Consider the following 27,615-nt stretch of genomic DNA (forward strand, 5'->3'; position numbering starts at 1 on the left):
TTTCAGCTTGTTTCTATCATTTGTTTCATTCTAGAATTTTGTAGAAGCCAACTTATATTTATCATTTACTGTCAGTTACACTGTTAACTCCTTTAATAAGAGTTGACAATTTTATGGTTGTAATTCAAATTTCCAAATGTTAATAGCTTTGAATAAACCTTTTAAATTTGTGACCTTTGCCTACACTAGACTATTACTTGTAATTATTTTTATAAATTAGGAAATTAGCACTGTAGCTAAGAAAAAAAATGTAACTTTTAAAATAAAACCGTGTGTGAAACAGTGTTGACTTTTCTGAGATACTTTCTCACTTATCTATCATTATCAGGGAGTGGCCTGTTAGATAAATTAGAAGATTGAATTTAAACAATTTTCTTTTTTGTTTGTTTTTAAGTGATAAACTTTATAAGTTAGTACTGTTTTCTTCTGCTGATTCAGGGCTCTCATTCTGAACATCGGTGGTAAAGCACTGTTATTCATAGTGTCTGAATTTTTTGAGGTATGTAAGATTGTCTTGTTTTCTGTCATATTTTTACTACTGACCTCACTTTTCCACTTTAAGTTTGATTTTTAGTATAAGCTTACTAGAATTATTTTAAAATTAAAGTAGAGTTTAGGAGGTCCTTGTTTAATGAACAGAATACGCACTTTGTGACCTCCTTTAGTAAAATTTTTTCTTCTGTCTCATAGCTATGTTCTGGAGAGTTGAAATTACAGTATAAATGACCATTGAGGTATGAGGTGTTATTCCATTTCTTGTAGTATCTCTTGGAGCCTACCTGTTCATACTTTTCTCTTTCCTCTATTTGAAAAAGAGATGATCATATAAATTACCATTCCTAAACCTCCAAGAGGTAGTTCATTTGTTCATTAATTCAATTATTTCCTCATTTATTCAGCAAATTTATAACCAATGTCTGTGTGCTATGGGCTATAATAGTTAATGGGGAAACAACTGAATAAAATATATTCCTTGATCTTGAGGACATCAGATTTAAAAAATGGGCTATTTTAAAGATAAACAGTAAAAACACTGTCGTCTGTCTTTTCTGTAAATTGGTAGTGAAATGGAGAGGTTTGACTAGATTCAGTTTTCACTTTTTATGTTCCACAGTAGGAAGATCAGAGGGGTTGTCTTCCTTTTTGTGATGTTAGCCGCAATTGAGGGTCCTTGCCTAGTTTCATTAACTCATTAGGAATTGCATAGTGATTACATTTGAATTCTTTAATTTTTTACTAGATGGAATACATTAAAGAGAAAATTCTCCCTATCAGGGTTGCTCCTCATAATTCCCAAATTCCGTATTTGCAAATTGCCTCCTTGCTACAGTTTGTGTTCCTGATGCTTTCCCAGTCACTCACAGACATGTGCTTGTGCAGAATGGCAAAATATTTGAGTCACCTGATGGGCAGGTTCCCAGCTAAAGTTTAACAAGGTGATGAAGCTCTGCCTTCTTGTTTTACTTTTGGGATCTATTAAGTTTTTTTTGTTTTTGGAGGGGGTGATTTTACTGTTAAAATGGTCCCCAAATATAGTGCTGATGTTCTGTTTACTGTTCTTAAACTCAAGCGCTGATGTGTTTTATGGAGAAAACGTGTGTTAGATGAGCTTTAGTTCAGGCATGAGTTATATTGGATGTGAGTTCAACGTTGATGACTCAGCAATACATATTAAATAAGGGGTCTTTAGACAGAAACACACATTAAAACAAGGTTCTGTATTGATTTGCTTATGAAAATGTGACCAGAGGCTTGCAGGACCCTAGTCTTGTATTTTTCCTAGGAGCAATGGCTCAGTGTTGGCTATTTCAATATTTGCCATAACTTTATGGAACCTAACTACTGCAAAACAACTGTTTTTGATTTTTGCTGAGGTCAGATGAGTATCCCCTTTTATTGATACAAAACTATACTAGAGAAAGCTGGCAGTCATGGAGGTAGGTAGTCATTAAGAGGGTTGGTGAGACCTTTTCTGGAGCAAGTTTATTTATTGCTCTTCCCAGCACCTTGGACCGTGTCTGGTACAGGCTAAATACTCAGTATTTGTCTAAAGAAAGTAGGTGTCCCCAAAAGGAACATGACTTTCCCTTGTGGCTTGGAGTTTAAATTTAATATTTCTGTGATTGGAGTTTGTAATCAAGTTTATGTTTATAGATAGTGAGAAGACCTGTGCATAGAGCTTGATATGATGAATATTTCAGTAATATAAATTGAGTATGGTCTCTGATTGATTTTTGATTCTTATTATACTTAAAGGAGCAGGAGATGAGGGTGATCTATGCTTTTCTTGGTGTACATACCATAACAAATGCTTAAGGGGCTAGATATTTTCAAATTAAACATTCCTTTTTTACCAAAGCTTTTTAATCCACTCATCCACGGACGGACACATATATACTTTGGAATACTACTCAGCCATAAGAAATGATGACGTTGGATCATTTACAATAACATGGATGGACCTTGATAACATTATACTGAGTGAAATAAGTAAATCAGGAAAAACTAAGAATTATATGATCCCATACATGGAACATAAAAATGAGACTCAGAGACATGGACAAGAGTGTGATGGTTTGGGGGGGGGGAAGGGAGTGAGGGGTGGGGGTAGGGGAGGGGCACAAAGAAAACCAGATAGAAAGTGACGGAAGACAATTTGACTTTGGGTGAGGGGTATGCAACATAATCAAATGTCAAAATAATCTGGAGATGTTTTCTCTGAACATATGTACCCTGATTTATCAATGTCACCCCATTAAAATTAATTTAAAAATATTAAAACATTTTCTTTTTTTAACTATTTACTCATTAGCTTTGATAAGGGGTATTATCAATGGAAGTATAAATTCACCTGTGAAAGTGAAAAGAGGAGGCACAAGACATTTTTAGAACCTTTGAAATCGTCATATCCTATTTACTGGCTAACAGCCAGATCTGGATAATTATAAAATTTATTTAATTAGACTTTCAGATTTATGTCTATTAAGAAAACATTTTAATAAAAGTTCTCATTTAAAAATTGTTATAACCAATTATAATATACTGTTTTGATGATACTCCTATGCTAAGTTGCTTTCAAACTTAGAAATATTTTTTTGACAATTCATGGAAATAAATTCACCACAACCTATAGAAATGTATTTTACATTGTGACCCAGTGATGTATATTCATTCATATAAATAACCAAAAGAAAATTGTATTAAATAGAAGTGTTTATATTGCATATGTGCACTCCATTTTCTTTTCTGTTTGAAATTATTTCATTGAAAAGAGCTGTTGCTTGGGACCTATTAAATTGGTTTAATGACCCACGAATAGGTAACTTTTAAAGGCTAGACTATCCTGGATCTTAATAGGAATATATAAGGGACCACACTCAAGTTAGGTTTCAAAAATGTAAAATGTTGTAGATGATGGTTACTAAATATTTCTGAGACAAAATAAGTTCTATAGGATGTAGAGAACTTGATCTCCATTTTTGATATTACAGTTAATGATTTAGCTTTTAAAGTAAGTGTTTAGTCTTTTCTTAGACAATCACAGTTGAGCTCATGCCAGAAACCAGTATCTGGGACACTTGCTGCTAATAGAAGCATGTGATGTAACAGCTAGCCATCACATTACAAATTTCCTTACTCATTTAAATTTAGGAGAATTGTAGGGACATGTATTGTAATATAATTTTTATAGGGACTGAATAAAACATTTGAAACAATAAACTGATCATTTCATATACTAAATATGGACTGTTTCATTTAGGATAACAAAGCAGTGTGAAATCAGTGCTTTGACAAGTAACAAAGAAAATTAATTTTAAAATTTCTATTCACTTGTAATTTTGTATTTACAAAGAACATTGAATAACATGCTGAAAATGAAAAGAAACCTACAGAAACTTTTAATATTTAATTTTAACAGGTACATAGAACAGTTCTATATTTATTGCAACAATAGTTTAGCAGCTAGGTCGAGTATTAATAATAATTTTTAAATTTGGAATTGCTCCTTAGTGTTTACTTGAAAGCTCTAGCTAGCTTTAGGTGGTTTAAGAGTTAGAATAATATACCATACTGATATGTTGTCTGACTACTTACTCTGTTTTATGTAGTTGCAACCTAAAGGAGGTCAGTTGGCTCTGTAATATCCTAAATTATTGGGCCATACAGATTAGAAAGTCTGATTTTCTAGTTTATGTTTTGAAGGTGGATCAGTGCTCATCAAATGAGAAGTATGCCAGTGGCCTACATTTCTACACATATAATCAGATTGTCTAATGTTTTTTGTATTTAACAGTTCATCTTTATCTTTTTTAGTGGATGTTACTACAGCAAAATTGTAATTGTTTATGAAAGCAAGGCAATTGATTATTCATATTTGTTCATCTATTCTCAGGATAATTTAAAAATGCATCCTTTTGATAAATTTAGTCTTTTTAACATATACTTTAATAAGTCAGTATGCTGAGAATAATTATAGAATCAAACGTAATTTATAAATGTTTTGTTACAATTTTTGCACATTCATGTAGTTTTATGCACATTAACTAAATGCATGTTCATTCTTTTTGGTTGTAAAAGGTTTAAAATTTTAGTTAGCAGTATGTCTTATAAAAAGTCAAATTTCCTTAAGCCATATAAATCACTATTTTATTGTGTTAGAAAAAATTATAAGCTACATACGTTTCTATGAAAACTTTCTTCCCTCAATAGTTTTTTAATTCTATGGATGCCTAATTTTTAAGTTTTCAAGCTGTATTTTTTCCATTAGTTTTGAATTTAAAACTTTTGAGAGAAACTTGATTGCATCTGTAAGTATAACACAATACTACAGATGATAATTACTGAATTATTAGTGAGTTTTTTAGCAGCTGGTGTAATTTTAATGGGCACCAAATCTTGTATCTACTTATATTTCTGTTTTTACTTGACTACTAGAATGAAGAAAAATGTGTTAAGTGCAGGTACTGTACTGCTGGTATTCATTTCGTAAGTTTATATAGTTTTATTTCCAATATTATTTTACTTCCCTCCTGATTTTCTTACTTAAAACTTTTCTCTGTCCTTTTGTATTGTGTGTGCCTTTTGTAAACTGCCCTAAATACTTTTCTATAACAAAGTTGGCTTTTAAATGAAGTACAGATGTTATTTAGTTTTTAGAAAAGATTGTTTCTAAGCATGTATTTATAAAGTAATTCAGTAAGAAAATCACAATATTCTTTTCAGTAGTTCTTAACTTTTTTAGGGTTATATAATATCTTGACAATTTGTCGAAAGCTCTGGATTTTCTCTTAGGAAAATGCTCAGGAGATTCATGAATTTCAGGTTAAGAACTCCACAACTGTCTCTAATATTGGTGACTATTTTTATTCAAAGCAAAGAAAAACAAACCAAAACAAAAACTATGATTTGTAGAGTCAATTAATACTTTAGTATTTAATCATTTGAAAGTGTTTTATTTTCTTTTAATTTATTTTAGGATGAAGATGACCAGTTTGTTCATAGAATTGATATTTTTATTAAATTAATGCCTATATATAGTAAAATATTAAAGTAATACAGAAATACCTATAAGCAATAGCCTCTTGTTTTATATATCCAGTCTTTGAATTTTTTAATAAAGCTACTTGTTTTTTGAGAGAACAATTAAAAATCTCTTTATCAGACCATACAAGGAGAAAAGAATGTTACTTTAGGATCATTTAATCAGGATTGTAGATAGAAGAAAATTTGATATTTAAAGGAATTATTTATATATATTTTAGTAAGAGAGAGACAGGAAGAGAGATGAGAAGCATAAATTCATAGTTGCAGTTATTATATTTTGGTAAGGAGTACTCTGAAGCTAAAAAGGAACTTACTAAGTTTTCACAAACTTTAATAGTTCTAAATTTATAGATTATAAAAACTCATGTCTAATTCTTTCTCTGAGTCTGAAGATGTTTAAAAATACATTTAATTATTTTTGGATTGAAAACTTCAGTGGTTGTTACTTTTATAACAATATAATGTGCATACACATTTCCCTGATTCTGTCATATTTTGCATTATGTTTTTAGTTTTTCTAATTTTATTCAGGCATAATTGACAAAGTTGTATATATTTAAAGTGTACCATGTGATGTTTTGGTATACATATGTTGTAAAATGATCACCTTGATCAAGTTTATTAACACATACATTGCCTGACATAATTACTTCTTTGAATGGTGAAACAGTCTATTCTCTAAGTAAACTTTTAAGTATACAATACAGTATTATTAACTGTAGTCACCATAATCTACATACATTATATTCTCAGAACTTACTGTTTATAACTAAAATGTGTCTTTTGACCAACATTTTCCTATTTCTCTCAGCCCTTAGCAAAGACTATTCTCTCTATATAAGTTGTGACTTATTTTTTAAGATTCCACAAATAAGTGATACTGTACAGTATTTGTCTTTGGTTTATTTCACTTAGCACAATGCCCTCAAGGTTCATTAATATTGTCTCAATGTTAAGACTTCCTTCTTTGTTATGTTGTAATCATGTTCCACTGAGCACACCATGTTTTCTTTATTCATTTGTCTCTTGACAGTTTGTTTTCATATCTTTGCTAATCTGAATAAAGTTACAGTGAATCAGACAGTGCAGATATCTCTTTGAGATACTTTTTTTGTTTGTTTCTTTGGATATGTACCTATATACCCAGAAGTGGGATAGCTGGATCATAGGGTAGTTCTATTTTTAGTTTTTTGAGGAGCATCCATACTTTTTTCTATAATAGCTGTACCAATTTACATCCCGTGAACAGTGAGCAAGGGTTCCCTTTTCCTCATATCCTTGCCAACATTTGTTATCTCTTGTCTTTTTGGTAGTAACCATCATAACAGGTATAAAGTCCTATCTCACTGTGGTTTTGATTTGCATTTCCCTGGTGATTAATGATGTTGAGCACCTCTTCATGTACCTGTTTGCCATTTGTATATCTTCTTTGGAAAAATGTCTATTCAGATCCTTTGCCTATTTTTATTTTATTTTATTTTTTTAATATTTATTTTACTGATTTCAGGGAGGGGAGGGAGAGAGGGAGTAACAGGAACACGATCTGCTCTTTTATGTGTCCTGACCAGGGATCAAACTGCTGGCAACCTCTGTGCTTTGAGATGATGGTGAGCTATCTGGCCAGGGCAGATCCATTGACTGTTTTTAAATCAGCGTTATTTACTTATTATTTATTTTTGCTGTTGAGTTATATGAGTTGCTTATATATTTTAGATATTAACCCTTTATCATAATCTTGGGTTGCAAATGTTTTATTCCATTTTGTAGTTTTCTTTTTAATTTTGTTAATGGTTTCATATTAGTACAGAAGTTCTACTTGTTTGTTTTTACTTGTGTAGTCTGTGCTTATGTCAAGAAGCTTTTTTCCTTATGTTTTCTTCTAACAGTTACATTTAAGTCTTTAACCCATTACAAGTTAATTTTTGTGAGTGATGTATGGTAGGGGTCCAGTTCCATTCTTTTGCATGTGGGTAGTATCTAGTTTAGTTTACCCAACATCATTTATTGAAGAGACAGTTCTTTGTGTATTCTTGGTTCCCCTTTAGTTGACCATATATGCATGGATTTATTTATGAGATCTGTATTCTGTTCTGTTGATCTGTGTGTTTATGGCAATAACATACTGTTTTGATTAGTATACTTATGTCGTATGGATAGAAATCAGGAAGTGTAATGCTTCCAGCCTTGTTCTTCTTTCTCAAGATTGCTTTGGCTATTGGGGGTTGTTAGTAGTTCTATACAAATCTTGGGATTTCTTTTTTCTATTTCTGTGAAAAAAACCATTGAAATTTTGATAAGGATTCCAATGACTTTGTAGATCACTTTGTGTGGTATAGAAATTTTAACAATATTAATTCTTTCAATCCCAGAATATGGGATATCATTTGATGTGTTTATATCTTTCTTCTTTACTTTCATTATTTTATTACAGTTTCACTGTAGAGGTCATTCACCTCCTTGATTAAATTTATTCCTAAGCATTTTATTCTATTTGATACTATTGCAAATGGGATTGCTTTTATAATTTCTCTTTCAGAGAATTCATTGTTAGTAATGTCAACCAAAATAAGGTTTAAGCTGTAATAAAGAATAAGAAGCATTTATTCGAGCAAATAAAATAAAAAATGAAAGAGGAGCTATTACAACTGACACTGCAGAAATACAAAGAATCATAAGAAACTACTCTATTATATGCCAACAAATCAAATAATCTAGAAGAAAAAATAAAGTTCTAGAAACATAGAGTGTACCCAGACTAAAGCAGGAAGAAATAGAAAATCAGAATAGACCTATAACTGAATTAGTAATAAAAAAAAATCTCCAAACAGAAAAACCCAGGACTGGATGGCTTTACTGGTGAATTCTACCAAAATTTAAAGAAGAATTAACACCAGTTCTTTCTAAACTCTTCCAAAAAAATTGAAGAGGAGGAAATACTCCTAACTCATTTCATGAAGCAAGCATTACCCTAATACCAAAGCCCCAGGTAAGGGCACTCAGGGCAAGACAAGAATATTACAGGCCAGTATCCCTGATGAATGTGCAGGGTGGGGAAAAGTAGGTTTACAGTTCGTACAGAAAACAGTATAACAATTAATAAATGATAATATAAGAATAAGCTCTCTGTTTTGTGTACTTACAACTGTAAACCTACTTTTGCCCCAGTTTGTAGGTATAAAACTCAACAAAATACTAGGAAACTGAATTTAGAGGAATATTTAAAGTATCATACACTGTGATCAAGTGGATTTCTCTCTGGGATGCAAAGATGGTTCATCCAAAAAATGATACAGTACATTAACAGAATGAAGAATAAAAATTGTGTGATAATCTTAATAGGTCTAGCCTGATGTGTGGTGGTACAATGGATAAAGCGTTGACCTGGAACACTGACGTCATTGGTTCAAAATCCCAAGCTTGCTTGGTCAAGGCGCATATGGGAGTTGATGCTTCCTGTTCTCCCACCCCCCCATGAATAAATAAAATCTTAAAAAAATAATCTTAACAGGTTCAGAAAAATTATTTGACAAAATTCAGCATTTTTTCAATAAAGAAACTCTCAATATAGAAGGAATGTATGTCAACAAAGTTAAGGCCACCTATGACAAGCCCACAGCAAACACTTTACCCAATGGCAAATGTTGAAACCTTTTCCTCTAAGATCAGGAACAAGAAAAGGGTGCCCACTCTCACCATTTTGACTCATCATAGTACTGAGAGTTCTAGCAGATTCAATTAGGTAAGAAAAAGAAATAAAGGGTATCCAAATTGGAAAGGAAGAATTAAAATTGTCTTTGTTCACAGATGCATTGTTTTAAATCTATACCTAAGAATGATGAGATTTTAGCACATATACTCCCAATTTCCCTTCTGTCTTTAAATGTTTGAGTGGTAATGTTTACTTCATCTATTGCTTAGTGAGAGAGGGAGAAGGAGAGAAAGGGACAGACAGGGACAGGCAGGGACAGTAAGGGAGAGAGATGAGAAGCATTGACTCATGGTTTCAGCACCTTAGTTGTTCATTGATAGCTTCTCATATGTGCTTTGACATGGGGGTGGGGAAGGTTCAGCAGAGCAAGTGACCCCTCGTTCAAACCAGCCTCCTTGGGCTCAAGCCAGCCACGTTGGGCTTCAAGCCAGCGACCTTTGGGCTCAAGCCCCGTGGGGCCATGTCTATGACGCTTAAGCTGGATGAGCCCATGCTCAAGCCTTTGTAACCTCAGGGATTTGAACCTGGGCCCTTGGCATCCCAGGTTCATGTGATGCTCTATCCACTGCGCCCCTGCCTGGTTAGGCTATTATTGCTTACCTTTGACATTTTAAATAATGTTCTTACATTTCTACTTTTTAGTTTTAACAAATTTTACATTATCTTTTTACTTTGTACTTAGTAAGGTACAGATATTCTTATCCCTATTCTTCCTTTTACTTCTACTCCCCCTTAATCAGCTAAGTGTCTGTCAACTGTAGTGTTACTTTAATTAACACTATGAAAGTTGAAAGAGTTTATATTCTCTCCTGTAACATTTCTTTTGCATTTTTTTGATATGTTGGATTCTAAAAGCTGAAAATCAATTAAGCATGTTTACTAAAACTTTTAGAAGTACCAGATAGTACAGGGGTCCTCCCTTGGGTTACAACATAGTTGTGTTCCTACGACAGTGACGTAACCCGAATTTTGGTGTAAGTTGAAACACACCCTAGTCTAAGTCACTTACCTATCCTAATACAGTTATAAAATCATAATCTAGAACATAAAAACACAACTAAGCCACAGAAAAAGAAAAAGGACATAAATATACTGTACTGTATACTGTACTGTAGGAACAGAAAAAAATGACAAAAAGTGAGTAAAAAAAAATCGACACTGATTGTGTAAACTGAAACACTCATATCTCAATTTTTTTGTTTTAATGGAATTGAGCCATGTAAACTCAAAATGTCCTATGTTGAGACTGTCAAAACCTGAAGACCCCCTGTATTCCTTCTTGATTAGTACTTTGTGGGTCCTTTTTTTTTCTCTAGCTCAGAAATATTTTCTTGAAAGTTTCTTATATTTTCTGTCTTTCCTATTAATTTCTATTATTAATTGGAAGTTGGAGGTATTGAATACCTTCTTTCTGCCTTAAATTTTTTTCTTTTGTTTCTTTGTATTTTTGTTTTACATATTAGAATTGTCCCACTTGTCTTTGGTTATCTCATTTAATGTAGCATTATTTCCTTAGCCTGTGCATAATTATTCTTCTCAAAATCTCTGAAGGGTTGTTTTTATTTTTTGTTGTACTCTTCTTATTTTTTAACGATCTGCTTCTTCAACACTTTTTTTTTTTACTTTCTTGCTTTTTTGGGATATGTTTCTTTCATATTACTAGCTTTCTTCACAAATCGAGTGATTCTTGATTGTTTATGTTAATGATAGATTAGGTTAATATTTCTGGGTAAATGGTTTTGGTTTTCTTTGCTGTCCTTTTCTTCATAAATCTCTTGGAACCCTTTGTATATGGATGGTTTTTTTTTTGACTAGCCATTTCATAGGGTGGGCACTCGGAACCAGTCTTTAAGCAAGGAGATTTTCAAAATGCCAGTTGCGACATATATTATTCTCTGATGCCAACATATAATCCTTCCACATTATTACTCATCTTCCCATTTTTTCTTTAGAACTTTCTTTGTTTTCTTTAGAGATTTGTTTTGTTCTTTTACATAGGAGGCAGTAATAATAGCCTCCCTTCCCTTTTCACTGCTATTTACCATTTCACCTGATTTCCTTTAGGAAGCCTTTCTGGACTTCTAACTGGCAGATTTGTGCCTTACTCAGGCCTGGTCTTCCCAGGCACTTAGTTTGGGCATTAGCAATCTTTATTGTTTCATCTGTCAGTACATGCTTCTTTTCTTTCCATCTTCCAAAAGTTTATTAATATTTCCTGTCTCCCTCTAAGTCTCTTTATTGATAATATATATAGCGAATTACAATTAACTGATAAGATATCCAGTATTGGCGCAGAAGAATATACCTTAGTAAGAACATATTGCAGTTTTATAGATTCATGACTTTAATGCTCTGTGTATGTGTGTGCGCGCCTGCATGGAGCTTGTTGACTGGGGGTCCCTGCACCCCACCCCCAGATTGGTTCTAAGTAGGTTCTGGCAGCACTGAGGTATTGTATTTATTTGTAGTACAGGCTGTCAAGGGGGTGCTGACTTAACAGAGATCTAGAGAGAAGGGCACAGTCCAGACTCTGGAAGGTCACAGAATTACAAGAAAATAACTAGAGATAAAATGGATAAGAATATGACCTCAGGAATATGACTCTTTGTAATCATATTCTTTTTGTACCACTTAATAACTTTATGATGCTGGTCAAGTGGAATAACTGTTCTAAATTTTAGTTTTCTTATTGGTAATATAGGGATTGTAATAGTACTTTATTGTGAGAATTAGTGAGTTAATCTATTTAAAGTGCTTAGTATAGTAAGTGGTTAGAAAAATGCAACTGAATAGATTTTATGTAAAATCAAGGTATCTGGATTTTTTAGAGAAAATAGAATATCCAGTATACCTGAATGGTAACAATTGTTTACAGCTGTGTAATATCTACCCCTTTTAAAATGGGGTATTTGCTTTCCAGTATGCCACAGCCCCCAATATTCCTTATTGTCTTATACTTTGCTTGATTAGTTGATTTATTGAATATTTTACCTGCCTTGCCTATTTGGGCATTTGTATTTATGACTGCAGGGCTACTGGTATTAGGTATAACTAAAAGAATATCTGTAGTTTTTAGAACTACTTTTCTTTTTTTTTTTTTTTTCTTTTTCATTTTTCTGAAGCTGGAAACAGGGAGAGACAGTCAGACAGACTCCCGCATGCGCCCGACCGGGATCCACCCGGCACGCCCACCAGGGGCGACGCTCTGCCCACCAGGGGGCGATGCTCTGCCCATCCTGGGCGTCGCCATGTTGCGACCAGAGCCACTCTAGCGCCTGGGGCAGAGGCCAAGGAGCCATCCCCAGCGCCCGGGCCATCTTTGCTCCAATGGAGCCTTGGCTGCGGGAGGGGAAGAGAGAGACAGAGAGGAAAGCGCGGCGGAGGGGTGGAGAAGCAAATGGGCGCTTCTCCTGTGTGCCCTGGCTGGGAATCGAACCCAGGTCCTCTGCACGCTAGGCCAACGCTCTACCGCTGAGCCAACCGGCCAGGGCCTAGAACTACTTTTCTTTAGTGTTAGAGTGAGTTAGTACAGAAGGCAGAAACACAGACAGAATTAGAACTGTAATTCAGTCAAGAGAATGGCATCTCATCCAAGAAATAACTTCTAGGAATACTTGTAGCTCATTGGTTGGCTCATTGGGATTTACTGATGTGCTTCAGGTGAATGAAGAGCCTGTTGTTATGGAGTCTGGTGATATGTAGCTGGGAGGGCTGTAGATAGGAATCATACAACTGAAATCTAGAAATGGTTAGAGATGGAAATAACTTATTTATGAATCTATAGTATCTATCTGCTATCCTAAGTGCCCAGTGGGGTACCAGGTTCAGAGATCACAGTTACATATAATAAGAATCCTTGTCATCAGATACAATAGGCAATTATTATACTGTGCATAATATAAGAATATCTTTAAAATCTCCTTGTGTGAACCTCCTATTATATTATTAAAATAAGCTAGACAGATTAAGCCTTGCCTAAAGCTTTGTAACTAGTTGGGATTCCAAAAGTTTTTTTCTAATTCTATGCTCTTTCTAGTATCAGACAGGCAGGCAGCATATAGAGGTCTGGAAGGAGATAGAAAGATCCCGGGATCTGACAGAACTGGTGTATCAAGGAAGGGTACAAAGATTGGGACTTAGGTATGAGAGGGCAGGGTATGTTACCTCATATGAGACATAGAAGATTAGAACCAGAGTTTCTTTTTATGGGGGTTTGAAGAAGTCAGTGTCCATGTCAGAGAAGCCCACATGGCAGGGAAGTGTAGGCAGCTTCTAGGAGCTGCAGGCACCCTGTGTGGGCCGTGAGAGGGGCTGCCACCTGAGAGCTAGCAGAAAGCTGGGCCCCGCAGTTGTACACTGCAAGGTTATGAATCTGCCCACAATCCAAAGGAGCTTGAAAGAGGATTCTTGTCCACTTTAGTCTCTGGATAAGAATGTTGCCTTGCTGATACCATGAATGAAGCCTGTGAAACCTTGAGCAAATGACTCGGCTGAGCCATGTCCCGACTTCTGGTCTGTGGAAACAGTGAGCTGATAAATGTGCATTGGTGTAAGCTGCTAAGTTTTTGATAATTTGTTATGCAGCAGTAGAATACTAATAATTTGTGTCCAACTACAATTTATTCTTTAGTGTCATTATATAATAAATACAGCACTTTGCCATCTAATTTAAAATATGTAATCTATACTCCACTGTGCTTAAAAGCGTGATGACCAATGCAGTTTATGGCATGCTGGGCAGTAGTGTGAAATGATGAGTGCCACCTGTGCCTTCTCACAATGACTTAACCTATAGCACGGAACAGCTGTAACAATGCGTAGTGGATTCCTTTTTATAAAAAAAAAAATTATGAAAATTAGACAATTTTCATGTGTCATAAAATATTATTCTTTTTCCCCCCAACCATATAAAGAAGTAAAGACCATTCTTAGTTCGTAGCCTGTACAAAATAGGCAACAGGCTAGATTTAGCCTGAAGGCTGGAGTTTGCTGACCATGGCTGTAGACAAACTTGTAGGCAATTCTAGTACTGTTCGATAGGTGCTATCATAAGGAGAGTCCTAGCACTATTTGATATTCTTAATAAGAAAATATTTTAATCAGAAATTAATTTGTTAAAAATATTTTTAAAACTTAAAATTTCTAGCATGTGATGAACTGGATGGAGTAAAATAGGAAACAGCTTCATTTCTCAATAACCAGTACAGTTGACCCCTCGAACAGTGCAGGCGGGAACTTACAAATGGACTTTTTTCAGTTAACCCCTGTAGTTCAATTTCTTTGTGCCCATGGAGGGCCAATTGTAGCTATATGCAGATTTTTGGCACTCCTTCCCTTCCCCGACTTCACAATGTTCAGGGGTCAGCAGTACATACTTTGATCATTTTTCCTTCTCCACTCATAGATGATATCCTAGTCAGTTCTGCCCCATTGCCCTTTTTCAATTTATTAGGACTTTAACAACTATTTAATAGTTTTAAAATCCAGTCTTTTAATTTCAGTATCAGAGCCATCTTGGAATCTGTTTCCTTTGTTTCCTGTCTGTGGGTACATTTACTGCTTCATTGCATGTCTGGTACTTTTTAGCTGTGTGCTGGACATGATGAATTCAACATTGTTGAGAGTCTTGTTTTTTGTCTCTTTAGGTATGTTGAATTACGTTCTGAATGCAGTTAATTTAATTGGAGCTGTCCTAAATCCTGTCTAGGCTTGCTTTAGGCTTTAGTTGGACCAGTCTATAGTAGTTCTTACTCCAGGTCAGCGATTTTTAACTGGTATGCTGCAAGAATTATTGAAACTTTTGTAATACCTGACACTAGTTAGAGGCATTGACCTCTTTTCCCTTAGATTGTCAAATAAAACAATGACAACAACCAACACAACAATAGCCATTTGGTGTGAATGAGTCAAAATTATACTTTTTTTTCTTTTTTTTGTCAGATTGGTAAAAAATATATTTTTTGGTGTGCTGTAGATTTTAGCAATTAGTTTATGCATGCCATGATTTGAAAAAGGTGGAAAAACACTGCCCTAGATCTTTGCTCTTAAGGCTTGTTTTTTGTGGTGTCTCAGCTGAATTTTTTGGATATTAATGAGATTCCTCCTTAACTAGATAGGAACTTTAAGGTCTTCCAGCATTGTATAGCTTTTAGTATATCTATCCTACATTTTATCCTATTAGTAGCCATTGTCTGCTAGGTATTTCAGAATATCATCCCTCCCATGTCTGGCCTAGCCTCTGCTCTCCCTCTCCCTAGTCCCCAAACTGCACAGCTGCCTCACCATCAGCATCATGTCCTGCAAGTTCCACTCACTTCACCAGCCCCAAACGCTGATTTGTGATTACTGTGTGCTGCCTGAGCTTCACCTTCCTCACTGTAGTCAGAAAACTCTCCCCAAGGTGTTTCTCTTTTCTTGAAGATCCCTCCCTGCGTGTTATCCAGTGCCTCATATTGCAAGTGCTCCATATATGTTGTCCAGTTTTAGTTATTTACAGCTGGAGGGGAATTTCAGTGTCTAGTTACTCTATTATGGCAGGAAACAGAATAAACAGTATATGCAAAACAATTCTGTTTTATATATATATATACAAAACAGATGCTTACAGTTTAATCTGCAAAATAAGAGTATGGTAAATATAGTAAAGAATGTATAAATAGGATTAATTATATGTTTGAGGGGGTTGCTGAAAATCTGAAAACAGTGTGTTTAAACCCTTGTTATGATTACATTATATAAAAATGATTTCTGAAATAGAAATAAGGCCTTTCTGTTGATCCTAGTTTTTGTATTAGGATCTATTGAATTCAAAGCTTTTTTTTAAATTTATTTTTTTATTTTTCCGAAGTGAGAAGCCGGAGGTGGGGAGTTTGGGGGGAGGCAGAAAGACAGACTCCCGCATGCGCCTGACTGGGATCCACCAGGCATGCCCACCAGGAGGCAATGCTCGACCCCTCTAGGGCATCGCTCCGCTGTAATCAGAGCCATTGTAGCGCCCGAGGCAGAGGCCATGGAGCCATCCTTAGCACTTTGGTCAACTTTGCTCCAGTGGAGCCTTGGCTGCGGGAGGGGAAGAGAGAGACAGAGAGGAAGGAGAGGGGGAGGGGTAGAGAAACAGATGGGCGCTTCTTTGGTGTGCCCTGGCTGGGAATCGAACCCGGGACTTCCACACACCAGGCTCACAGTATTGCTGAGCCAACCAGCCAGGGCAAAGCTTCTTTAATTGCAAATATTAGGAATCCATTCAGATTTTTCAAACAAAAATGGAAACATTTAAGCATGTAGATTTGCCACAGACTTGTGATATGTTTGATGGATGAAATTCCTAGAGAAGATGAATGGGGTAGATGCCTCCAAAACCTTGAAATTTCTCTTTGAGCTTCAGCTTTTCATTGGTATATTAGGAAATTTTTTTTTTTTAATAATTTTATTTTTTTAATGGGGTGACATCAATAAATCAGGATACATATATTCAAAGATAACAAGTCCAGGTTATCTTGTCGTTCAATTATGTTGCATACCCACCACCCAAAGTCAGATTGTCCTCTGTCACCTTCTATCTTGTTTTCTTTGTGCCCCTCCCCACCCCCTTTCCCTCTCCCATTCCCCCCTCCCCCCCGTAACCACCACACTCTTATCAATGTCTCTTAGTTTCACTATTGTGTCCCACCTACATATGGAATAATACAGTTCCTGTTTTTTTCTGATTTACTTATTTTGCTTCGTATCATGTTATCAAGATCCCACCATTTTGCTGTAAATGTTCCGATGTCATCATTTCTTATGGCTGAGTAGTATTCCATAGTGTATATGTGCCACATCTTCTTTATCCAGTCATCTATTGATGGGCTTTTTGGTTGTTTCCATGTCCTGGCCACTGTGAACAATGCTGCAATAAACATGGGGCTGCATGTGTCTTTACGTATCAATGTTTCTGAGCTTTTGGGATATATACCCAGTAGAGGGATTGCTGGGTCATAAGGTAGTTCTATTTTCAGTTTTTTGAGGAACCACCATACTTTCTTCCATAATGGTTGTACTACTTTACATTCCCACCAACAGTGTATGAGGGTTCCTTTTTCTCCACAGCCTCTCCAACATTTGCTATTACCTGTCTTACTAATAACAGCTAATCGAACAGGTGTGAGGTGGTATCTCATTGCCGTTTTGATTTGCATTTCTCTAATAGCTAAAGAAGATGAGCATCTTTTCATATATCTGTTGGCCATTTGTATTTCTTCCTGGGAGAAGTGTCTATTCATATCCTCTTCCCATTTTTTTATTGGATTGTTTGTTTGTTTGTTGTTGAGTTTTATGAGTTCTTTGTATATTTTGGATATTAGGCCCTTATCTGAGCTGTTGTTTGAAAATATCATTTCATATTAGGAAATTTAAAACCTACCTTCTCTACCTCATAAGGTTGTTACTTGCCAACATTTCTTAACCTTGCAAAATTACATTTATTTTTTTAAGGCCTAGTTCAAATGTTACATGAGAATTAATTGTTTTACTTGATAAGGTAGCAAGAATTATCTTTGTATTATCATTCTAAGCACCATTCCCATGTACAGCTGGTGGGTAAAAAATATTGAATAAATGAGGGTCAAATGAGGATGTATATTAGAAAGAAGCTTTGATAATCAAGTGTAGAAACATGTGGAAGATATTTTTAAGATCTTTTACTAATTATCATAGTATTTTCTTTTTCTGCTTTTAAATTGAAAATCTTGTATCAACTTATAGGAGATTTCTTAGTATTTTTTTAATTGAATGATTTTAAGTTGGAAGGTCCAGGTTAGTGAATGTATATTGGCTTATGAAACACTCAATATATTTTTGTCACTTTTTTATTTTTAAGAAGTAGCTGAAACCCTGATTTCTTTTGTTTTGTTTTTGTGACTTCTTTATATTATGGTATAGGAATAAAGGATGATTGTTTATTTGAATCTTATGTGGTTTGTTTTTGTGGGCATCAGTAAATAGCAATAATCCATTGCCTGAAATTTTGTTGTTATCAAAGATATTTTTAATTCCCTGAGTTGACTAATTTTCTTTTCTTAATATTTTAGCTCTCTATCAATATCAGTACGTACATCATTGAAAAGAAAATTTGGAAGACATGTTTTGCTGAAAAGACAATTGAGAAAAATTTTACGAATGGGATGAACACGCACCAGTTAATTGACTACCTACTGCAATTTGAATGTTAACATAACCCAGCTGGTACAGTTACCTAGTGATGTACCTGTTCTCACAATACCCTATTTCAGTGTGCTTGTCTTGATTAAAGAATTCAAAGTGGAGTACCGCAAACTTGATATGGATAATAAAAAGAAAGACAAGGACAAGTCAGATGATAGAATGGCACGACCTAGTGGTCGGTCGGGACACAACTCTCGAGGAACTGGGTCTTCGTCCTCTGGAGTTTTAATGGTTGGACCTAACTTTAGAGTTGGAAAAAAAATTGGATGTGGCAATTTTGGAGAATTACGATTAGGTAAGACTCTTTTGTTACTGCCTTTCTGTGGGAATCATTCTTTAAAATGAAAGATACCTTTTAATGAAAATGATTCATTTAATTGTTTATTTTGTTGTCATTTTAAAGAATATATATGTTGGAAGTTTATTATGTACTTATATATTCATTAGTAAGGAATTCTCTAATATATGACTATTTACTTGAGATTGACCATCTAGCATATGAGGAAAAAGAAAGTAAATTAAAAAGTCCCAGCAGGCTGAAATAGGTGCCAGGGAAACCTTTACAGTGTATTCCTTAGGAATGATATTTAGGCTACTTTTCCAGATTTGAAAACGTTTAGTAACTGATCACTTTGGGAGGATATGTGTGGCTTAAAGTCAAGATTATATTCTGAAATTCCATAAAAATCAGTAAAATTTACATTGTAGTAATTTATTCTTTTCCCCAAAAGTGTCCAGGCTGGGGCTTAGGGTCGGGGACACAAAGTCCTGATTCAGTTTATTCTTAGAATCAGGCATTATTTGGGAAACATTGATGTAATTAGACCTCCTAACTACATATAAGTAATTTGAAACGCAGTCATGGAAGGTTACTTTCCAGATGTCACACAGCAATTTGATGAGAAGCAAGAACAAAATTTAGGTTTTTAACTCACATTAGAGATGTGGCTGTGTTTACTGAACAGAAACAAGGAGGGCAGCATGGTTATATGGGAGTCAGTATTGAGCTATCTTGAGGGTCCTGGTCAATGGACCACCAATAGTGGGAATTTTAGAAATTAAAAGGAAAAACTTGGCTTCACCGGTTTTTTTAGATCCAGCCTTACTTGTTAGAGATAAATTCAGTTGTGTGTTTATTTACTTAAGTAGTTTTCCTTTTCATCTTGTAAAACACCCTGATTTGTAGTTACTCTTTCCATCTTATTACTGTTTTGTATAGTTAATGTGTAGTGTTAAATGAAGCAAACTAGTAAAGGGTAAGGACATACTTTGTATGTAGCTATAATATGATGTAACTGGCAGACTCTTGCGTTTTAGTAGGGATTCAAATATTTTAAAGGGTGAATGACGTATTTTATGGGTATTGAATTAGATATTTTGAAGTTCTTAAACTATGTATGATTTTGGAGTTAGAAAAACCATTTTATTTTCTTGTCTAACTTTGAGCACCATTATCCATCCATTCAAAATTTATTGCAGGTTTATCATGTATGAGGCATGATTAGGCACTGATAATATACTGGGAAAATATGAAAATTACTCCTGCTATTATGCAACACATAAGTCATTTAACCTTTTTGGGCTTCAAATTCTTCAATTTTAAAATGAGATCATTTCCACTTTCTAGGTTATTGTAAAGATTCAATTTAGATAATAATATAAAAAGGACCAGCAATGTGCCTGCAGATTTTAGGAAAACAGTGATTCGACTCCTTTAAAAGATGATGTCAAGATATTTGTTCTTTTTAAAAATTAAAATTATGGCATATTATATGTATATATTTTAAAATTTATATATATTAGCTCTACAGCTATATATTATGTTATACATATTTGTGCTAGATCAATTATGTGCATGACTTTAATACTGGAGGACTTTAGCCATTTTTATTTAGAATTGATTTCATAGAATTCATTTCATTTTTCTTTAAACTTTTAAAAAATTTATTGATTTTATATAGAGAGGGGGAGACATAGATAGATAGGCAGGAACATAGGTCTGTTCCTGTATGTGCCCTGACTGGGGATTGAACCTGCAACCTCTGTACTTCAGGACAACTCTAACCAACCGAGCTATCTAGCCAGGGCAGAATTCATTTCAAAATAACTACATGTATATACATATCCATAGTGTGTATGTATATGTATGTGTGTGAGCCATTTTAACCAGGGCAATATGAGAAACTGTATGTACCATATACTAAAACTATATACAGTGTGTCCGTAAAGTCATGGTGCACTTTTGACTGGTCACAGGAAAGCAACAAAAGATGATAGATAGAAATGTGAAATCACCAAATAAAAGGAAAACTCTCCCAGTTTCATACCTATTCAGTGCAGTTCGACGTGGGCTCACACACAGATGTTTTAGGGCTCCTTAGGTAGCTAACCCGTATAGCCTCTACAGACTCGGCACTGACTAATGGCCTACCAGAACGGGGTTTCTCCACCAAACTGCCAGGTTCCTTCAACTGCTTATCCCACCGAGTAATGTTACTCCTATGTGGTGGTGCTTCGTTATAAACATGCCAATATTCACGTTGCACTTTGGTCACGGATTCGAATTTAGCGAGCCGCAGAACACACTGAACTTTCCTCTGTACCGTCCACATCTCGACTGGCATGGCCGTGGGATGCTCTGCTGTATACACAGTGTTACGTCATCATCTGCGCATGCGCACATGCTACCACACCATCCTACAGAAACTGGGAGGGTTTTCCTTTTATTTGGTGCAGATTTCACATTTCTATCATCTTTTGTTGCTTTCCTGTGACAGGTCAAAAGTGCACCATGACTTTGTGGACACACTATGCTATACACGAAAAAAGTTGTTAAATAACTCTTTTTTTGCAGTCTGTGAATAAGCAGGAATAGGAATAAGATGATTTATTAATCCATCCATCCATCCATCCATCTATCCATCCATCTGTTAATCCAATATCTACCTATTTGTCTATCTGTAACTACCTGTTGGTATTTATTGTACTTTTGTATATGTTTATTTAATTATATTATCTCTATATATGTATCTGTTTTATGTATATTTATAATATGCAATTGACCCTTGTGCAACTACTAAATAAAGGGACATTTTACTGTTTTTTGAGGCCCCGAAATGATTTCTCTGTACAGAAAAAGTTATTATAAGCATCATTCTTCCTATACCTATATAATCATGCTCATGTTAAAAGCTGGTTTAGATTCTTAAAGTGCCTTTTTAAAAACCACATTAATATACTCATCTCAAACATTTGATTACTGGCACTAAAACTTTTATGATTAGTGTTGGGTAAAAAAGAATAGAAGGTATACATATTAAGGGTTTCAACGAAGGTGCTGTTGGCATTTTGGGCTGGACTGTTCTTTTATTTTGTAGAGGACTGTTTTGCACGCTGCCTGGTGTTCAGACCTCTTGGGCACTAACTAGGAATTGCACCTCTACACACAACCCCAAATAACTCAAGAAAAAACAGTGCTACTGTTGAAACTACTCTTAGGGATAATTATTAAAAAAAATTAAGTTGGGCATAAATTGGCCTTGAGAGTTTTAAAATATAGGTAAACATTTTAAACAATACTCTAAAATTAATTTTAGGTGAAGGTTTTTGCTATTTTAATCTACTTTTAATTGTAAAATGATGAATTAATGTCATTTCATCTTTATATATATTGGTGGTAGGGCTTGCATTCTGCATATTAGTAGATATATTTCTAGCTTAGACAATCAACTGAAATCCCTAGAAATGTTTTTAACAGGCATTGAATAAGACCAAATATAGTTAGCTAAAATATAGGGTTGTAGTGTATTTATATATATTTTTTCTACATATGTTTTATATATTTTGTGTATGGTTTAAGGTGCTTTGACATCCTGCTCAGCCTGTCTGGCTGGGAGAGATTTCTCTCCTGGGGCTAGCCAGTTCTCGGTTGAGAGCATGCCTTTGATCTGCAAACTAAACTGTCCAGAGCCATACTTCAATCTGGCTTGTTAGGCTCCAGGAGGCAGTCTTCTTTCTTAGTCATCCCAGGGCCAGGTACAAGACAACTAGAGACCGCCTGTATAGCCCAGAGGCCACCAGAATGATTTGCTATCAAAATGATTCAAACTAGCCAATTCTAAACTGTTTATCCTGCCCTCCTTGCCTTTCTTTTGGAAACCAAAGGCCTTGGACTAAGCTCTTCATTGCTCCTATCTTTTACCTCCTGACCAGAACATGCTTCCCGTGACCCCTCCTCTGGGACCTGTGAGCACTATAAACTTTCTTTTCCTGAGCCTCCTCTGTGTCCCCTCTGTGGCTACACCTGCTGACCATCACATAAAAAAACACAGCACAAGGGTATGATGAATTGCTTTAAGAATTACCATCTCTGAAATAAGATGTAACTTTTCACATAATAAGTGTGCCACAGGACTTCTGATTATTCCTGTATAGCTCATAACTTTTTTACTTAACTGTTTATATTTAAGAATTATTGAACATTCTGAAGGCCTTTACTATATGTCAAATAAACATGCAGATTTGAGTGGATCCATGTTTTTTAAATGAAAATTTTAATTAAAAAATTTTATTTATTGATTTTGAGAGAGAGAAATATCAATTTATTCTACTTATTTATGCATTCCTTGGTTGTTCCTTGTATGTGCCCTGACCAAGGGTTAGAATCGCAACCTTGGAATATTGGGCGATGCTCAAAGAAGGGATTTATCATTTTTATGTTTATTGATTTTTCTATTGTTCCTAACTGAAGCATATTATAAAACTTATCTGAAGAATATAATAATAAGGAAGAGACTATGATGCTATAGCAAAGTAGTGTTAAGCAAAATTGTTTATTTTTCTGTCACATAACACAACCTGGAGGGACAGCACCTAGGACTGTCAGGGTATTTCTGCATGCTGAATAGGTGGCTTCAGTCTCTGTGTGTGAGGTGATTGCTCCACAGCTAGCAGGAAGAAGAAAAAGGGCCACGAGAGCACACATTTATTCTAGAGAGTGGAGTGACATACCACATATTCAGAATTTAATCACATGGTCACACAGTGTGAAAGAGAGGCTGAAAATGTAGTCTCTGGCTGGACAACCATTTTCAAATTTGTATGTTCTATTCTTATAGAAGGGGAAGCATGGATGTTGGTGGCTAAATAGTAGTTCCTTCTATAAACATATATGTTATTTTTGTAGAACATAGTTTTCTATAATTACCATCCATTTACCACAGAATTGGTAAAAGCATCTTTTCAAGTTTAATATGCCTAAAATTCTATTGGGAATATCTTCTAAAGTTGGATTAAAACATCAGTAAACTGAAGTCAGTCTACTTTGAGCCTTGTCTTCTCTATATTTTCTCTATACATACTACATTCCTTTCTCACTCATAGTTGGTGTATCATTTGTTAATGCATATAACAAATACTGATGTAAAGTATAACCCTCAAAGTTCAGCAAAATCCCATATTTGAGAAAGGATGATTTAAAAAAATTTTTATTTTTTATTTTTCTGAAGTGAGAAGCTGGGGGGGGGGGCAGGGGGGAAGCAGACAGACAGACTCCCTCATGCGCCTGACGGGATCCACTCGGCATGCCCACCAGGGGGCGATGCTCGGCCCCTCTGGGGCATCACTCCGCTGTAATTGGAGTCATTCTAGCACCTGAGCTGGAGGCCATGGAGCCGTCCTCAGCGCCTGGGCCAACTTTGCTCCAGTGGAGCCTTGGCTGTAGGAGGGGAAGAGAGAGACAAAGAGAAAGGAGAGGGGGAGGGGTGGAGAAGCAGATGGGCTCTTCTCCTGTGTGCCCTGGCCGGGAATTGAAGCTGGGACTTCCACAGATTGGGCTGATGCCCTACCGCTGAGCCAACTGGCCAGGGCTGAAAGGATGATTTTTTTAGGATTTAGTGCTTTCTTGCTGTGATATAAAAGTAGACATTTGACCATATAAATGCCAACAAAAACTACTTTTAGGAGTATTTGGTATATTTTGGTTTTATAGAATCTGTATTTAACCTGATTTTTTATCCTGTGATTATTTACTCCTTGTATACATGCGGATGAATAACATATACAAAATAGTTATGAAAAATGACAATGTCTTGAGAAAAATACATATTCCATCTTTGAATTTAAAACAGACTTGTTCTCTTGTTAGATATCAATTCCTCAAGATGAAGTTACTGTACCATTAAATTATTCACTGTACACTTACTGGAAGAGGAAGCCTAAAATTTCATACATAAAATATTCTTAAAAATATATAGGAAGTTACAGCTAAATGCTAAAGTAATTGACTAAAAAATATGTTTTCTAATATTTTAAAAATATTTATGGCCCAAGATTACCAGAAGACAGCTTAATGTGCACCGTTCTTAGTACCCCTATTGAGTTCCATCGTTTGGCAAACTAGTGGGTTTATGAGACTTATGCTATTTAGTATTAGTATGAATGCCTTTTTCCCCCCTTTTCATTTATTTTTATAAAATAAGGATAAAATTCAGAAAAATATTACACTGTGTGTATGAATAAACATTTTTGTACAATGGTGGCAACATATCCAAGACTGAAATTTTGGCTAGAAGTTTTACGGCCGTTTATCAGCTGCTTTATAAAAGGAAGTCAGGAATGTTATGCTAGAAATCATGTGGGTTTAAGTTGATGTCTGCCTGTTCTGTGTTCAGTAGCCAGTGTGACCAGGGCCAGTTACTATCATAGGTGTAAAAAAAAAAAAAGGCTATCATTGTTCTATTTTTCTTATTATAAAAAATAATACATGCTTATTGAAAAAATACTAGAAATTCAGAAATCACACATTTATTTATTTATTTATTAATTATTAAGTGAGAGATGGAGAGGCAGAGAGACAGACATGTACCCCAACTGGGATCCACCCCGCAATCGCCCTACCAGGTGAAGCTCGGCTAATCTGGGGCTGCTGCTTTGGTTTGCTCAGCAACCGAGCTATTTTAGTGTCTGAGGCGAGGCCATGGAGCCATCCTCAATGTCTGAGGCAAACTGTTTGAACCATTGGAGCCATAGCTGCAAGAGAGTGAGAGGGAGGGATAGAGATGGAGAGAGAGAGAGAGAGAGAGAGAGAAGGGGAGGGAGAGGAGTGTAGAAGCATATAGTCGCTTATTCTGTGTGCCCTGATCGGGAATCGAACTTGGGACTTCCACACACCAGGCCAACACTCTACCACTGAGCTAACTGGCCAGGTTTTTAAAATTTTTTTAATGTACTTATAAGAAACATTAATTTATATATCAAATTGACTTCATGCACTTATTGCTTTAAAAATTTTTACTTGGGCTACAGATGCTTACTCACTGGGCCTTTTTAGATTATTTTCAGTTCACCATTGCAAATATTACTGTGATTTATTTGAATTCCTTACATAATGTATTAAATCTTTGTTCTTGTTTGTCATTTACGTGTTCTTTGAATATGGTAGATTTTTTCACTGTACAGAAGTTTAAAATATGTATTTTATGCAATCAAATCTGTATAAAATCTTCTAATCTTTTAATTTTTTTCTATTTTTTTTAGTATTTAGGAAAGCTTTAATATATTGAACTAAGAAATATTTTTTCTTAGATACATGAACCCCTGTGTTCATTGCAGCAGTATTTACAATAATCAGGATATGCAAATAACCTCAATGTCCATTGATAGATGAATGGATCAAGATGTGGTACATACACACCATGGATTATTACTCAGCCATACAAAAGAATGAAATCTTGCCTTTTGTGAGAATATGAATGGACCTAAGGGTATTATGCTAAGTGAAATAAGTCAAAGAAAGACAAATACCATATGATTTCACTTATATGTGGAATCTAAATAAACAAAGAACAGAAACTCATAAATACAGAGAACAAATTGGTGATTGCCATGTGGGGAGGAGCTGGGGAATGGGTGAAAAAAGGTGAGGGCATTAGGAAGTACTTATTGGCAAGTTATAAAGACAGTTATAAAAATAGAAGTGGGATATAAAATACAGAACAGTGAATATAGTCTAATAATGTTGTAAAACTTATGTATGGTGTCAGATGGGTACTAGATTTATGAGGGGATCACTTCCTAAAGTATATAAATGTGTAATCACTATGTTATACAGCTAAAACTGATAGAATATTGTATGTCAACTGTAATTGAAAAATAAATTTAAAAACTAATATTTTTTTCTTGTTTTGTGCCTTATATCTAACTTAAAATATTTTAAATTTAATTTGGTTATACACTGAAGTGCTAATAATAACTCTTTTCCTCAAGATAATTAGCTAGTTTATCTGAGCCAATTATTGAATAATACATTTTTATTTTATTTTTAATATATTACAGGTTTTTCCATGTATTTATTTTATTTATTGTATTACATATGAACCTTAGTCAGATTACATCCCATAATAAAGGTTCAAAATGAGGTCATGACTGGGAGAGGAATTTTGTGTTCTCGTTTTTATGGTATATAAGAGTTTTAGTTTTGAAATTTAGTTTAGCCTGTGTTTGACTATTGATTACTTTTATGAGTTATGTACAGTATTTCAACAAAATAAGTATCTTTCCAATTTTGTTGGTAGGCTGAGATATTTATTGTATCACTTTCTACTCTGAATCCAGGTGAAACACTAACTAAATATATTGAGTTGATCGTAAATTTAGTATTTTCTCATCTTTGAGGTTTTTGCTAAATAGTTGGAAGCAACCAATGCTTCCTCTAAACATATTATGTGCTTTTTTCCCCCACTCAGAGTGTGCTGTTACATAATGTATCTTTAACAATTACCAGTAGAATCTGACATTTTTTCTTTCTTTTTAAGGGAAAAATTTATACACAAATGAATATGTGGCAATTAAACTGGTAAGTTCATATGTCTTTTCCTTAATCCCTTGTTATTTTTTTTAATAATTAACTTACATTTTAGTTACTTTTTAATTTTCATATCATTTGTAACTTGAGTATTTTTTGGGAAAGTGATATGCATAACTAATCTTTTGTTATTAATCTCCTAGCCTCATCAGGCCTCTCAAGTATATGGTAATGTATAGGATGTCTGTGTCTTTCTGTACCATGAAAACTCAATCCCTTTACTTCGGCAGCATTATAGAATTGAATTTTTGAATTTTGGCCCTATTTTTCATTTCAGGAAGCTAGCATATTGACATTT

General features: G+C 34.8%; 1 protein-coding gene across 9 annotated transcripts in view; it reads left to right on the forward strand.

Moving 5' to 3' along the window:
- The window catches only part of CSNK1G3 (casein kinase 1 gamma 3), a 106,449-nt gene that overhangs the window by 14,036 nt on the left and 64,798 nt on the right, over nucleotides 1-27,615 (forward strand). For all 9 annotated transcript variants that reach the window (XM_066274202.1, XM_066274205.1, XM_066274204.1 and 6 more), the window contains exons 2-3: nucleotides 18,322-18,749; nucleotides 27,268-27,308. In XM_066274202.1, coding sequence (XP_066130299.1) covers nucleotides 18,572-18,749; nucleotides 27,268-27,308 — 219 coding nt within the window. In that variant the 5' untranslated portion in view covers nucleotides 18,322-18,571. The remainder of the gene's footprint in view (nucleotides 1-18,321; nucleotides 18,750-27,267; nucleotides 27,309-27,615) is intronic.

The sequence above is a fragment of the Saccopteryx bilineata genome, chromosome 4 (assembly GCF_036850765.1).
Source record: "Saccopteryx bilineata isolate mSacBil1 chromosome 4, mSacBil1_pri_phased_curated, whole genome shotgun sequence".
NCBI classification, from domain to species: Eukaryota; Metazoa; Chordata; class Mammalia; order Chiroptera; family Emballonuridae; genus Saccopteryx; species Saccopteryx bilineata.